Source organism: Podarcis vaucheri (assembly GCF_965113315.1).
Source record: "Podarcis vaucheri genome assembly, chromosome: W".
Taxonomy (NCBI): Eukaryota; Metazoa; Chordata; class Lepidosauria; order Squamata; family Lacertidae; genus Podarcis; species Podarcis vaucheri.
Window position 1 is genome coordinate 14291084 of NC_138757.1, and position 16013 is coordinate 14307096.

Here is a 16013-nt window from a genome sequence, read left to right on the forward strand (position 1 = left end):
CAGGGAATGTAAAGCCTTTAACTTCTCCACTGGTGGCGGCCACTGCTCCACCCAGACAGGCTCGTGTGTTAACCATTTTAAAGGCAGTGTTGTGGGAAATTCAGACATTGATTTCAAGGGTAGTGTTCCATTTCTGCAACAAATCTCTAGCCCAAATATTCAAATGCACAGGGAGTATGAATGGGCAGATGGTGGCAACTGTGCGGCCGTCCTGTGCACACACTGTGACCAACGACAAGCTTTGGCGGCCAGATTGTCGTCCTCCTGTGCCACACAGCTCTTTAAGAGTTGCTGTTGGCCAGGTGGAAGGCCACTCCTCTTGGTGTATGACAGTGACGTCTGTACTTGTGACCACCAGTCCTGTGAAAACAAGGCCATTTATGGTCAATTTTAACTGCGGTTTCTTCTGCATGATGGGAACTGTGATGCAACTAGTGGTGAATCAGGGAGGGTAGAGTCAAACCCTCCCTCTCTGTGGTGGGCATTTGCCACGGCTGGAACAGGATACGGGAGTAGAATCAACTGCACTACAGACTGTCCCTTGGGCAGAGACTGCGGGAGATGAGTCCAAACCTGGACCTTGAGAATGCCTTCATAGCCAGCATCGATCATGCCAGGGATTATAAAAAATCCCTGCTTTCTGGCTTGGGATCTAGGGAAAATCAACCCCACTGTTCCACAGGTAAGGGGCCCTTTAACTTGAGTGGGTATGACATGAACCTTTCCTGGCAGATGGAAAGTGGTATCCCCCTGTACAACTAAATCCAGTCCTGCAGTACCTGGGGCAGCAGGTTTTAAGGTTGTCGGCTGTTCTCCTGCATCGACTGTGGCCCTGTTTGAATAGGGAATACCCTCTGTTGGTCCTGGGTCGGAGGGTGACCCGACTGGGGGTTTCCCGAACTCCTGCTTTGATTGGCCCAATGATAACCTTTTTGGCAACGAGAGCACTTTTTGGAGGGGCATGTGTCTGTTCTTTGCAGAGCGGCATTCCCATTGGAAATGTCCAGTTTTGCCACATTTAAAACAAACCTTACTGGTCTTATCTGATTGTCGCACTTTATGAACTTGGGTACCTATATTTTGACAGGCGCGTAACATATCTGATAGTTTCAAGATGTTAGAGGCTTGTATGGCCTGCAATGCTTGTTTGCAATCTTAATTTGCATTCTCTACGGCCATTTTCTTCCTTTTCTTTTTCTTTTTCTTTTTTTTAGATTTTTAAAAATAAATTTTATTTCCGATATACACTCTTTTAAAATCACAAACTTACCAAAAAGAAAAAACACAAAAAATAAACAAATATAAACAGTAAAACATCAAGACGTAAATACATTTCTCCAAAAGTACTAATTATCATATCGTCATTCTGACTTCCCTCCACCACGATTTAAGCTATATCACATTAATAACCTTCTTGCAGTTCCTTCTTTCAACTTTTGTCTTTACTTCGCAGATTCTATAGTTCACCTACTGTTATTTTAATATTACCTAAGTTTTTTTCCATGTATGATATAAATTTATTCCAATCATTAATAAAGCTTTTATTACTCTGGTGCCTAATCTTCTGAGTCATTTTTGTCAACTCAGAGTACTCAAATAGCTTGTTTTGCCATTCACTAATAGTTGGGATTTTAGATGATTTCCAGTTCTGTGCCAACAATATTCTGGCTGCTGCCATTGCATACTGGAACATGGTTTGATCTTCTTTCCTAATCTCCTCACCAACCATTCCCAGAAGAAATGCTTCTGGTTTTTTTGGAAATGTATATTTCATTATCTTTTTCAATTCGTCGTAAATAGAACCCCAGAACCTCTTCACTTCTTCACATGACGACCACATATGATGGAAGTCACCCTCTTTTTTTTTACATTTCCAACATCTTTTGTCTCCAGTCTTGTACATTTTCCCCAGCTTAACAGGAGTAATATGCCAACGATACATCATTTTTTCGATATTTTCTCGGAGGCTAACACATGCTGTAAATTTTATATCCTTAGTCCAAAGTTTCACCCATCTCTCATATTCTAGACTGTATTCTAGACTCTACGGCCATTTTCAACAAGATTTCATTCACAACATCAAGATTCTCTATCTGCTGCATTATGGCTTCTTGCAAGCGATTTGTGAAATCCAAAAAGGACTCAGATGTTCCCTGTCTAATACCGGCAAAACTTTTGGTGGCTTTTCCGGGACCTTTTTAAAGGCATGTAAGGCACATGCAGAAATTATAGGAAAATATTCCCAAGGCAATTGACTCTGCATGCCCACGGTGGCAAAATTTCCTTCACCGGCCAAATAGTCAAAAATTACTCCTCCTGCTGCATGTAAGTTTGCCTTGTTAGAGGGGGATTTTCCACTGGTGGCAGATGACAGACTGGGACACCATGAGACCAGTATAAAACCAAATTAAATAAAGGTTTTATTACAAAACAGCAAAGCTTGTGAGTGTTTTCCCTGCAGGCAGATTCAAACTGCAGCTTTTCTCCTTTTGTAGTCATGGCCAGCTGTACCCAATTTACCCAGAGCTTACAGAAACTGGTCTTAAAGGTACAAAAATCTTTACTGCTTCTGTGCAGAATGTTTCTTTCCCAACATGCCTGGTGTTCTGCAGCCTGCCAGTATTCACTGTACCACATTACATATTGGCCAGGAATTAGGATCATTTTCATCAGGAATCATAAGGAAAAAGGGCATAACCTGATGATACACCTTCTACGAGTCCTCGTACGTAGGTACTCGTCAACCCAAACTCATTATGGCCTTTTTTTACTTCCCTAATTACTGAATATGGCATGCTTTCCCAACGACCAACTTGATTTCCCTGGTCATCTTGTGCCCTTGTGACTGGACAAACCGCAGTGAACTCAGCAAGTTCCTTCGCAGTTAAGTCTGGCGATACTTTTGCCTCTTTTATCATTCTCTGAACTGTAGAGAGGGCTTCTTTTTCCTTATTTTTTGACTCAGGGGGTATCGAGGACTGAAAGGGATTAATGGTAGAAACATTTGGATGGTATAAGGTATCTGGGGCCCCACAAATAATTGCCCCACAAATAATAACCTGGTATGTGGCATCCGTTTACAACATACCAGGTTATTATTTGTGGGGCATTTTTTTTTTAGTAAAAATTATAGCCCCAGAGGGGGGATTGTTATGAGAATTATAAGGTCTAAGATATAAAATAAGGTAACGGTAAAGGGACCCCTGACCGTTAGGTCCAGTCGTGGACTACTCTGGGGTTGTGGCGCTCATCTCGCTTTATTGGCTGAGGGAGCCGGCATACAGCTTCTGGGTCATGTGGCCAGCATGACTAAGACACTTCCGGCGAACCAGAGCAGCGCACGGAAATGTTGCTTACCTCCCCGCTGGAGCGGTACCTATTTATCTACTTGCACTTTGACGTGCTTTTGAACTGCTAGGTTGGCAGGAGCAGGGACTGAGCAACGGGAGCTCACCCCATCGTGGGGATTCAAACCGCTGACCTTCTGATCAGCAAGCCCTAGGCTCTGTGGTTTAGACCACAGCACCACCCGCGTCCCAAGATATAAAATAAATGTTCATAAATGTACCAGTCAAACAAATACATAAATATATAAACCACATGTCTGAACAGTACAGGAAAATAGACCTGAATCCATTTTGACTCTCCCAAATTGACCTCAAATGTTCCTCTGCAAGGAGGAAGGAAATGGGAAAACCTCCCCATTGTCTCTTTGCTCACAAATCCTGTCTTAAGGGCATATCTGTATATGAATAGGGTGAGCCTCTGACCTGGATTCAGGAACTGAGTATTTACCATCACAAAAGAATGCTCCTCTGCTGTTGACCGCCTCCTTCTGTGATGTATATATGATGTTTCAGGAGGTGTCAGCATCGCCCTAGAGCCAGTGCACCAACTGGACTCTTGCACCTCAACCCCGACTGGGCTAGGCGAGCTGGGAAGCACCGCCAGAGACCTCCTTTCTCACAGGAACAGGTCACAGTGCTGTGGACTCACAGCTTAGAGCTGAGAGCACCGGATTCACTGTCTCAATACTACAGTCGTTGCGCAGCAGAGTTTTGCAGAGTCTTGCAGAGTATAAACCACTCGGAGAGCAGCTCTGTAGAATATCTTCCTTTTATTCTATAACTACAACTATGATACAAAGCTATATACAGAGCTGAATATTCTAAGCATAAATCAATGCTACACTGAGAGTCTGCAGCTGCTCTTAGCAGCAACCTTATCTCTAGGATCTCCAACACTCTCACTTTCTCCTATACACTGACTGACTGACTCTCTCTCACACACAGTGATATGTTGCTGGGCAGAATAAGTAGATAGGCAGGACACGCCGCCTCCTCTGTGGAGAGTCAGCAGAGACCATCAGGAGATGATCAGGAGATTCTTGGGTATGGGAGGGGTGAAATCTCCTCAGTCTTGGGCCACAGGGTGGGCAATTTCAAAAGTCTATATAACAGCTTGCACACCAATGTTCGGGATCCCTCCCGCCTCCTGTGTGTGGTTGTGAGCATCCTGTTGCAACAGTTAATAAAGATCAGGCTTACTATCTGCTTTGCTTCTCAATATTCTCTGGTGGGCCTCTGTTATTTTCTCTGTCCGATAGGGAACCTACATAAGGACTCATACAACATTCCTTGAGTGGACATGAAAGGGGGTGTTTGCTCCAGTCAGTAGAAAACTTCCTGTTTCCTCCTGAGCTGGGACACACTTCCTCTGCATGTGACTAGAGGTGGGCGTGACCTTACCTGTCCAGGTGACAAAAGGACCAGGCACGCAGCCCCCCCCCCCTGACTCCATTCGTCTTAGAAGCAACATATTTTTAGCTAGAGATGCTCTGTTGGCTTTCTGCTTTCAGCCAACAGAGGACAAAGAGACTATCTCTATATGGGATAGACTCAGATGTATATACTTTGTAACTAAGTCTGCCTTCAGGGATCCATCTGTGAACTGAATGTGTGAGTAAACTTCTTTTATATACTTTTCACAAGATTGTGTCGTGTCTATTCTTTTTAAGGGGGAGAAAAGGGGATTACCAGGAATTCTAATATTGAGAAGCTTAAACAAACTTGCAGCAAGCTAGCCGCTGTGTGTTTAAAAGGGGAATGCACTCTGCTAAGTAAAGGGACTTGCTAACGCAAGTTAGGAAGGATATTATTGAACAATATATCCTCTCCTGCCTCCCTGAACATTCCCACAACAATTCTATGATTTTATCAGTAGGTGAGGAGGAGGTCTGTGTGGACTGGTCTGTGCCTCAGTGAGTTTAAAGACTAAACAACCAGTGTCTAGTTAAGGGCACCTTTTACTAAATTGCAAAATAGAATATAGTAGAGCGTAAGTAATTATTATTATTTTTTAAATCACATAACAACAACAACAACATTAATGCATAAACAGCATAATAAAAATAAAGATTGATGGCTAAGACATAGTCAATGCTTTGGGTATTTCTCAAGCCCCCCCCCCTTTTAAACTGTAGTCTGCTGTAAATAAACCAGAGGAAGTAAATTCCCCACCAACAACAACATGTCTAACCCCCTCCCTTCAGCCCCCCTCAAGCTTATACATGGCATTCATTACAGGTATTTTGAATCAATTCCTCTTCAAAACATAGACAGAATCCCAAGATCCCTCAGGGGGCCCATTGCACAGGTCAGCAGACGTTGCCCTGTAGTCTTCAATGCTAGCCAATGTACACTTCTGCAAAGCAAGTCTTGCACAAATTGAGTTATAGCAACAAAAGAATCAGAGGGGAACAGAAAGTTCACTGTGCCCACTTCTGTAGGTGAGAGGCTACCACACCTGGTGTCTGAAATTGTCCACCATATACCTCTGAGATATATCCATTTCCACTTCCCACAACCTGGGGGACTCTCAGCCACCTTTGAAGGAAATGGAGCTGTTCTCTGGCATGTAATCTTGCTCTACACATCTGTATGCCCAGAAGACCGTTCCAAAAGACTTGAACCCACAGAAGGAGAAAAGTACTGCAAAGCTTAAAATAGTTACTTATGGTACTACAGTATAGCTACTTATGTGTTCTTAATGTGCATAATTTCAACCAAAGCTGGCTTGCTGAAATTGCCTTGCACGTGTTTAATTTGCACAAAGAGCTCAAAAGCTATTTTTGTGCAGGATTTTCATGGCAAAGAGGTTTTAAGCTCTCAGGCTTGCTTACTGGACTCTGAGAGGCTCTTGCACAGTGTGGTAAGAATTCAATTCTACACCACCTTGTTTGTTACCCAGGTGAGGGACCACCTTTTAAATAAACTGTGGGACCAAGGAAACTATTTTCAAGTCTAGTATCCAGGAGGGGCCCAACGTTTATTTCTATTGCAATAGGACAGAGCTCAACTCCGAGTGTCAGTTAAGAAGGTCTGCCCCGAGGCACTTCAGAACAAAAGCTTATATAGTAGTTGAAACACAGCAAACCAAGAATCATAAAACATCTAAACATACATCAAGAAAGGTTACAGGTCACGGGATACAAAGCTACATGACTCCACACTGGCATCAACCACCTTGGGGTGTCCCAAAACATTTTGTCTCAACTTATAACTTATCGGATAGTTGTCTAGGCAATCAGACCTTCAGTGAGAAGGGAAGGGCATCATACATTCCTCTCCCATCTCCTCTTCCTGAGTTTTAGATAGCTTCATGGATAGCTGTTTAACACATACCTCTTTGGGCAAAACATTTGCCTCGCTAAGTTCAGATAAGGCAGGAAGTGGTGTGCACAGTGTAGGAGGGTTGGCATGAGGGTTACAAACTGCAGGCACACAAAAATCAAGCCTAATGCATTCTAAAAGGTTAAATGCAATTAAAGTGAAACATTGAAACATTATTAACATCAAAAATATACACCTTTGGTCTCTAATTCTTATATCAACAGGGACTGGAATGCTCTCTCTAGAGATCTTGCATAGCCGGACTGAGACTGAGGTACTGAAACTGGTTCACATGTAGAAATGTGGCCCTGTCAAATCTGAGTCCGTGTGATGGCACCCACCCACCTTTTTTCCCTTTTTGCAATTGTATGATTCCACTACATTCTTTCCTCCATATGATTTTGAGTCCATGGTCGACAGTTCTCCCTTCCTGTCCTCAGATATACTATGAAAATCCTCCTGCATCTTAAGAATGAGGCTAGCAACGCAATGGGGGGAAAGCACATCACACACACAAGATAAGAGTTGATTAAAAAACTGTTTAAAAATAAAAATAAAATCACCCACTTCTCAAAAATGAAGTTCTTCCCCCACTCCCAGGATTTGATTTGAATAACCTGCTTGTCATCTTGGATTCTGGTTTTGTTTAAAAAGAGAGAATAAAGCAGCAATGAAGGGAACACCCAAAACACAATGTGTGTGTGTTGTCAGACTTCCTGTCATGACACAGGGCCACAGAAGCCACTGTGGGAAATGCAGAAGCCCAAGAATGTAAACAAGTGCCGCCTGGCACCACGCCACAACACCAGATTAAAAAAATATAAGAACAGGAAAGAGAAGTTGGTGGGGGGGTTGCACACACAGACACACACATATGCTGGGCCATTTTGAAACAGGCCAAATAAAACTCCCACTCGAAAGGGGAATTCATGGGTGGGGAATCATCAAAACTGAAAGGAATTCCAGCAGGCTAGTTCTGTTTTCATTATTACTGTGTATCTTTGTAGCTTACACAGCATTTCAAGGCACTGCAGTGCAGAAATAACAGGCAGGTGAAGGCTGGACAAGGTCGGTGGCTTCCGGGGCCTCAGCCGCAAAGGGCTCCTCCCTTGCTGTGTCTCCCTCTCTCCATCACTGCATGTGGAAGTAAATGGACTTCACCTGACCAGAGAGGATCTTGGGGACTTGCACCGAGACGATCTCCGCCATCATTTCTGGGTAATCCACGCTGACCATGTGGGACCTGACTAGGAGGTTGAATGTAAACTGGTGCAGCTCTCGGGCGATCTAGGAAACAGGAAAGTGAGGAGGTGATGTTGGTTCATAGTGATGTAGGATGAGGGAAGGGTCAGTATGCATGATGCACCAAGTCCCTTCTAGTTCTTGGGTTCCTGCATCAGAGGTGGGTAGAAGGTACGAGAACAAGCTCACCAAACCAGCCCCTTTGTCTAGGCGATAGCTGTGGCTGAATAGTTAAGCCCCATGATCAGCATCCCAAAAGAATGAGCTGGGCTGCAATAGCTATGACTAAGAGATGGGGCCTTCCAGGCTGATGTAGGGGGCTTTCTTCCACCCCCTCACCTAGAACAAGAGCTGGTGTGGTGTGGTGTGAACTGGGCAGAAAGCAGGCTAAGAGATGGAGACTTGCTTGATTTGTGCAGGATCCAAAACAGTGACTAATGGAGAAGCAAGATCATTTGGAGTGTTAATGCTGTGAGTTGCTCTGTCCTGTGCTCAGGTTGTATATTTGTGTAAATGAAAGCGTATATCCAAAAGACACCACAGTCTCCACTGAACTTCATTCCAAGGAAACCAAACCCTCAGTAAGCACCTGGAACCTCTCACCACTTGGAGATTGGAGTGGCATGTAACAATATTCTACAGCAGTGCCATTTATTGAGTTATAAGGAAATGCGGTGGGAGGGTGCCCTGGTCCCGTATGCTCCTTGATCCTTGCAGCATATCCTTCACTGACAACAAAGAGAAAAGGCTCTGCAGCACAGTATTAAACACACGTACACCAAACTCTGTTTTCCCGCCTGAAAAAAACAAAGCCTGTATTCAGCCAGAAACCAATCTGACAGCTTGAACCTTTAAATTTCAACTGTCCAATCAGAGACTTAGCATCTGACAGCTATCCAATAAATGAGAAAGTTACGGTATATTATGAAACAGTGACCTCTGGTGTTGAGGGAGCGCTATTGGCAGGCAAAAGCAACCATTGCATCTGCAAAAGAACTCAGCTCCATTCTGCAAACTAAGCTCAGGACCCTTGCTGGGTCAAAAAAGGAAGTAGGGAAAGTGCCTAGTGTACAATATTGTCTGATATTGCTCTAATGTTATCCTATGGAGATACTTTAGAAATTCATTAAAAATCAACTGTCTTGGTTCCAATGGGATTTTGGAGCTTGTGGAAGGACAAAGGGAAGTGGTAGGGAGACATCACTGGGATGGTCAGCCATAATCCCTGAGATGTACCATCATATCCATAGGAATCCCTCACAGGAGCCATCCCCAGTTATTCCTGTTCCTACTGAGAGCCAGACAGAGAGCCATCAGTATCACAATGCCCATCCTACTCATAGTGGAATGGAACTTCAACTAGACAATGGACTGCGTCTGCCATTCCTGATAACTGGGAAAATGCAAATGCTTCCCTTTGAAGTGTGATAGAGAGAGTGTGAAAAACGGATTTTTTTCTTACCATGAATTTCAGTTTATGACTCCCCCTACTGGAGACAGGCAGGGCCTTCAACTTACAACATCCTCTCCAGAGGGGAGGAGTCATCCTGTCTCTCCAGACTGAGTAGCACCTCAACCCTTAAATAATAATGTCAGAGCTGCCTGAGGTCCCAGCTCACAAAGGACCAACGCTGGTTCGTTGTTATATACAAAAGTCTTTATTGAAGTTCAGTTTTGCTTTCACAGCCGCAGCGCGCAGCTCTACGTCTTAACCTCTAGACCGCTGAAGCTCCGTCTGAGTCTCCTCCCCCCAGACACCAGTTTAAGACCCTAGCCTTGCTCCACCTCTTCCTCTGCTCTTTCCTCCTCTGGGTCCGCCTGTCAGCTGGGGTCTCGCCCTTCCTAGACTCTTCTGACGCTGAGTCCCCTGAGTCTTCCCCCTGCCTCCGGCGGGCTTTAGGACCTGGTTCCCGATCCGGGCTTTCTGCTGTTCCGTGCGCCTGTACATTTGAACTTGGCGCGCGCGCCCAGCCGGCCACCTTCCTCCTGACCGTTACACTGCTCCTGTCACTGCTTCCCACTTCGGGGAGGCTAGCTGTACTTGACCTCCCCTCCGTTCCCCCTCTCTCCGATGGAGGTGTGGTCAGTCTCGACTCATCTTCTCTCCCTGCTGGAGGAGACGCTGGCCCTGACACCTGGGACTCCTCCCCCCCACTACGCTCTGGTGGGGAAGCTGGCCCCGATCTCCACCTGCTGCTTTGGGAGTCCCCGCTGGCCCCCCTTACCCTGACCATCGGTGCCTCCTTCTGGGAATCTTCTGATTCGCTGGAGAAGCTCATGGAATCTCTCGGGTCACTGCCATACTCCCCTACGCTGCCCTCAGATCCTTCCCCTTCGCTCTCCATCTCCTCTTTCCCCTGTGCCTCTGTTCCTGAGCCCCTGACAAATAATAATATAATAATTTATTATTTGTACACCGCCCATCTAGCTGGGTTTCCCCAGCCACTCTGGGCGCCTTCCATAGAAACCAAAAATACACTAAAATATCACACATTAAAAACTTCCCGGAACAGGGCTGCCTTAAGATGTCTTCTGAATGTCAGGTAGTTGTTTATCGCTTTGACATCTGATGGGAGGGCGTTCCACAGGGCGGGCACCACTACCGAGAAGGCCCTCTGCCTGGTTCCCTGTAGCTTTGCTTCTCGCAATGAGGGAACCGCCAGAAGGCCCTCGGCGCTGGACCTCAGCGTCCGGGCAGAACGATGGGGGTGGAGACGCTCCTTCAGGTATACTGGGCTGAGGCCATTTAGGGCTTTAAAGGTAAACACCAGCACTTTGAATTGTGCTCGGAAACAGGTGCCTGTATGCCAGCCAAATCACGGGGGCAGAGTCCTAGAAAAAAAGGACACTCATACACAAAGCATGTTGTTAGACAGCAATGCACATCAATCTATAAACTGTTAGATTTCTGTTATGCCACTGTGCAGTTTTTGGAGTCACAAGACTCTTTTGACATTCCAGACATTCCAGACTGCTGGAAGTCTCACAGGAGACGGATGTTGGTGTTACTGGTTTCCTGTTTCTTTGTTCCTGTTGTTTCTCTGACTCTCACAGAGAGTAGATGTATATTCTTTTCTCTCCTGCATAGTTAGAAATAAACATAGCAATGTAGTACATATTTCTGTCTCTTCTGCTGTTTGGATACTCAGCGTAATGGAGGAGCGTGCCTGAAGCCTCATCAAAGGCTTAGGTCATTAATCATTGTCGGAGGAGAGCCTAGATGGATTCCGAAGATACGACGAGGAGGAGAGCCATTTCAGCTCGGTCGTATGGAACTTCCAACATTTTTGGTTATGGGCACCAGACCGGAATGCAGCTTATCTTCCCTGCGTGTCAAGAAGATTGATGAGAGGTATGTGCTCGTTGCCCCAGGAAGCCAGCCAGTCCCTAATTAAGTGGCAATAAGGGTGGACTTTTAACTTCTAGCCAAAAGCACTGATCGGCCAGCGGCAGAAGGTCAGAAGCAGCAAAAGTCTCATGCAGTGTGCTTTTTTTGAAACGCAGCTCCTCGTAAACAGACTCAGTCTGCTTTATAGACACAAAATGGCTAATGCTAAAGTAATGGAAGCCCTTCAAACCGCAATGGGTGTACCGAAGCTCTCAAAGGGGAACTACCAGGAATGGGTGCAGTATGCAGAAGCCCTGCTACGCAAAGAGGGTCTGTTTAATGTGATAACAGATGCACCCCCCAGCTCCGATGACCCCAGAGTGGGAGGCTAAGGATTCCAAAGCAAGGGGAACTCTGACGCTTATTGTGTCCCCTGAAGAGCTATGTCTTTTGCGCGACAAGGCCTCAGCCAAACAGATGTGGGACAGTCTTAAAGATTCACATTTAAGAATGGAGGTAGGAGCCTCTTTGTTCTTTTATGCCAAGTTGCATGATATGGCACTTGCTGAAGGAGCAGATGTGCGTGCTCACCTCATGGAAATGCAGAATCTCAGGCATGAGTTGCAACAGCGTGGAATCACCTTTCCAGAGGCTGTGTATTCCTTCATGATGTTACATTCTTTGGGTTCGAGTTGGGAAGTGATTGCCAGCCAGCTTGCTGTTTTGCCTACTGCTCAGCTAATGGCAGCACATGTTACTGCTGTGGTGTTAAATGAAGCGGATCAGCACAGTGCTAGCTGCATAACTAAGGGGGAGTCCTCACAGACGTCATCCCAGAATGCAGTGCAACCACTAGATGGCGCCAAAGCTTTGAAGGCAGTGAAATGCTACTCGTGTGGACGTCTAGGCCATATGAAAAGGGATTGTAAACATCCCAAGGCAACAGAGCAGTGCAGCGAAAGCTCAATGAATGGAAAAGGCAAAGGTCAGAAGTCCAGGACAATGCAACATACAGCTATGGTCTCATGCTACACTCCAAAGGTCCAGAAGACGTCTAGATCTTTCTTCATCATCGACTCGGGAGTCACTTGGCATGTCTGCAAACACCTTTTCGTGTCCTTTACTCAACAGGAAGGTGCGATTCACCAAGCGGATGACCGCACGATCTCCAGTCAAGGCTATGGAACAGTTGTGCTTCACAGCTTGGATGCATCAACACACAATGTTCTTTTTGTTCCAGATGCTGCACACAACCTATTGAGCATCTCACAGCTGACTGAACAGGACATAGACGTTTCCTTCAAGAAGAGGAAGTGCACCATCACCAAGAAAGATGACTTTGTATTGCATGCTGATTATATTGATCATTTATTTGTATTGCATTATGATGATTCTGTTGATGTTGTGCAGGAGGAAACTTGTTGTATTGCAGATACTAACAATGTTTTGCATGCAGGATGTATTCATGATTATCACAGGAAATTTGGTCATTTAAACTTTGAGGAAGTTTCCAAAATGCCTGCCTTAGTTGAAGGTATGACTATTAAACCCTGCAGGTACCACATGAAGTGTAAGGCATGTGCAGCAAACAAGGTCAAAATGGCTGCTAAAGGTAAGGTGTCTAGTAGACAAGCTACAGAACCATATCAGGTAGTGCATGCTGATCTCGTTGGTCCACTAGCACCCTCTTTGGGTGGAGTCAGGTACATAATAATAATAATAATAATAATAATAATAATAATAATTTATTATTTACACCCCGCCCATCTGGCTGGGCCTCCCCAGCCACTCTGGGCGGCTTCCATAAAAAACAAAAATACAATAAAATATCACACGTTAAAAACGTCCCTGAACAGGGCTGGCTTAAGATGTCTTCTGAATGTCAGGTAATTGTTTATCGCTTTGACATCTGCTGGAAGGGCGTTCCACAGGGCGGGCGCCACTACCGAGAAGGTTCCCTGTAGCTTTGTTTTTCGCAGTGAGGGAACCGCCAGAAGGCCCTCGGCGCTGGACCTCAGCGTCCGGGCAAAATGATGGGGGTGGAGACGCTCCTTCAGGTATACTGGACCGAGGCCGTTTAGGGCTTTAAAGGTCAGCACCAACACTTTGAATTGTGCTCGGAAACGTACTGGGAGCCAATGTAGGTCTTTCAAGACCGGTGTTATATGGTCTCGGCGGCCGCCCCCAGTCACCAGTCTAGCTGCCGCATTCTGGATTAGTTGTAGTTTCCGAGTCACCTTCAAAGGTAGCCCCACGTAGAGTGCATTGCAGTAGTCCAAGCGGGAGATAACCAGAGCATGCACCACTCTGGCGAGACAGTCCGCAGGCAGATAGGGTCTCAGCCTACGTACCAGATGGAGCTGGTAAACAGCTGCCCTGGACACAGATTTGACCTGTGCCTCCATGGACAGCTGTGAGTCCAAAATGACTCCCAGGCTGTGCACATGGTCCTTCAGGGGCACAGTTACCCCATTCAGGACCAGGGAATCCTCCACACCTGCCCGCCTCCTGTCCCCCCAAAACAGTACTTCTGTCTTGTTAGGATTCAACCTCAATCTGTTAGCCGCCATCCATCCTCCAACCGCCTCCAGACACTCACACAGGACCTTCACCGCCTTCACTGGTTCTGATTTAAAAGAGAGGTAGAGCTGGGTATCATCTGCATACTGATGAACACCCAGCCCAAACCTCCTGATGATCTCTCCCAGCGGCTGCATGTAAATGTTGAAAAGCATGGGGGAGAGGACAGAACCCTGAGGCACCCCACAAGTGAGAGCCCAGGGGTCTGAACACTCATCCCCCACCACCACTTTCTGAACACGGCCCAGGAGGAAGGAGCGGAACCACTGTATAACAGTGCCCCCAGCTCCCAGCCCCTCAAGACGGTCCAGAAGGATGCTATGGTCGATGGTATCAAACGCCGCTGAGAGATCCAGCAGAACCAGGAAACAGCTCTCACCTTTGTCCCTAGCCCGCCGGAGATCATCAACCAGTGCGACCAAGGCAGTTTCAGTCCCATGATGAGGCCTGAATCCCGACTGGAAGGGATCCAAATGGTCCGCTTCTTCCAGGCGTGCCTGGAGTTGTTCAGCAACCGCTCGCTCAATCACCTTGCCCAGGAATGGAAGATTTGAGACTGGGCGATAGTTGGCCATCATGGCCGCATCTAAAGATGGTTTTTTAAGAAGCGGTTTAATAACCGCCTCTTTCAGCGGGTCTGGGAAGGCTCCCTCACGGAGGGAAGCATTCACCACCCCACGAAGCCCATCGCCCAGTCCTTCCCGGCTAGCTTTTATAAGCCAGGATGGGCAAGGATCCAGGAGACAGATGGTTGGTTTCACTCGTCCAAGCAGCCTGTCCACATCCTCGGAGGTAACAGATTGGAACTGATCCCATTCAACTTGACTAGACAGAACTCTAGCACTCTCCCGCCCCGGCCCTGCTCCCACGGTGGAGTCTACTTCTTCCCGAATCTGAGCGATTTTATCTGCAAAAAACTTTGCAAAATCATTGCAGGAGAACATGTGGCCCGTACTGGGCCCCGATGTTGCAGGTGGTTCCGCTAAATTGTGAACCACCTGAAAAAGTCTCCTGCTGCTGTTTTCTGCAGATGCAATAGAGGCGGTGAAGAAATTCTTCCTCGCCGTCGCTATCGCCACTTGGTAGGCTCGACGTTGAGCTCTAACCTGTGTCCGGTCAGATTCGGAATGAGTTATCCGCCACCGGCGCTCTAGCCGTCTCAACGATGGTTTCATTGCCCTCAGATCCGTGGAAAACCACGGGACTGTCCGGGCTCCATGCAATCAGAGAGGGCACTTCGGGGCCAAACAGTCAATAGCCCTGGTTAACTCCACATTCCAGCGGGCCACCAGGGAATCAGCTGAAAGGCCATCAGCATGGGATAAAGCATCCCCTACCACTCTCTGGAAACCATTTGGATCCATTAAGTGGTGGGGGCGGACCATCCGAATTGGTCCCACCTCCCTGCAGAGGGGATGGGTCGCAGAGAAGTCCAGTTGCACCAGGAAGTGATCTGACCATGGCAGTTCTTTCGTTTCGCTTTTACTTAGTGTCAGATCACCAACATCCATAGAGGTAAACACCAGGTCCAAGGCATGTCCACGGCTATGGGTTGGGCCAGACTTATTCAGGGACAGCCCCATGGAGGCCATGCTTTCCACGAAGTCCCGAGCGGCCCCTTGTAAGGTCGTGTCAGCATGGATGTTAAAATCCCCTAGGACGGCCAAGCTAGGTGTCTCCAGGAGAACATCCGCCACGACCTGAAGCAGCTCGGGCAGGGAATCCTTGGTGCAGCGGGGAGGTCGGTACACCAAAAGGAATCCTGTACTGCCCCTATTGCCCAACTTCCAGAACATGCACTCAGAAAACTGGGTCTTCCCAATAGGACGCCTGGTGCAAACTAATGACTTCCTAAAAATCACTGCAACCCCCCCTCCCCGCCCACATGACCTGGGTTGCTGTGCGTAAGAGAAACCTGGTGGACAAGCAGCGGCAAGCACAGGCCCATCTGCTTCATCCAACTTTATGGTTCTCATTGATTCATTTTCCAGGTATATTCATGTGTTCAATCTCAAGCAGAAATCAGAAGTGTTTCCTAGGTTCATGGAATTCTATGCTTGGTTGAAAAATGTGCACGATAGAAAAGTGAGATGTTTATTTACAAATCGCGGGGGAGAATTCACTTCTCAGCAGTTTGAAGCTTTTCTGACTGAGAAAGGAATTCAACATGATTTGTCTAGTCCACGGTCTCC

At 46.6% G+C, this 16013-nt stretch overlaps 1 protein-coding gene across 1 annotated transcript in view; it reads right to left on the bottom strand.

Moving 5' to 3' along the window:
- Window positions 1-5561: 5561 nt before the first annotated feature.
- LOC309523299 (androgen receptor-like) overlaps window positions 5562-16013 on the bottom strand; it is a 621469-nt gene continuing 611017 nt past the window's right edge. Inside the window, 1 exon segment of the mRNA XM_082207087.1 lies at window positions 5562-7958. Within this exon segment, the coding sequence (XP_082063213.1) occupies window positions 7803-7958 (156 nt within the window). The 3' untranslated portion in view covers window positions 5562-7802.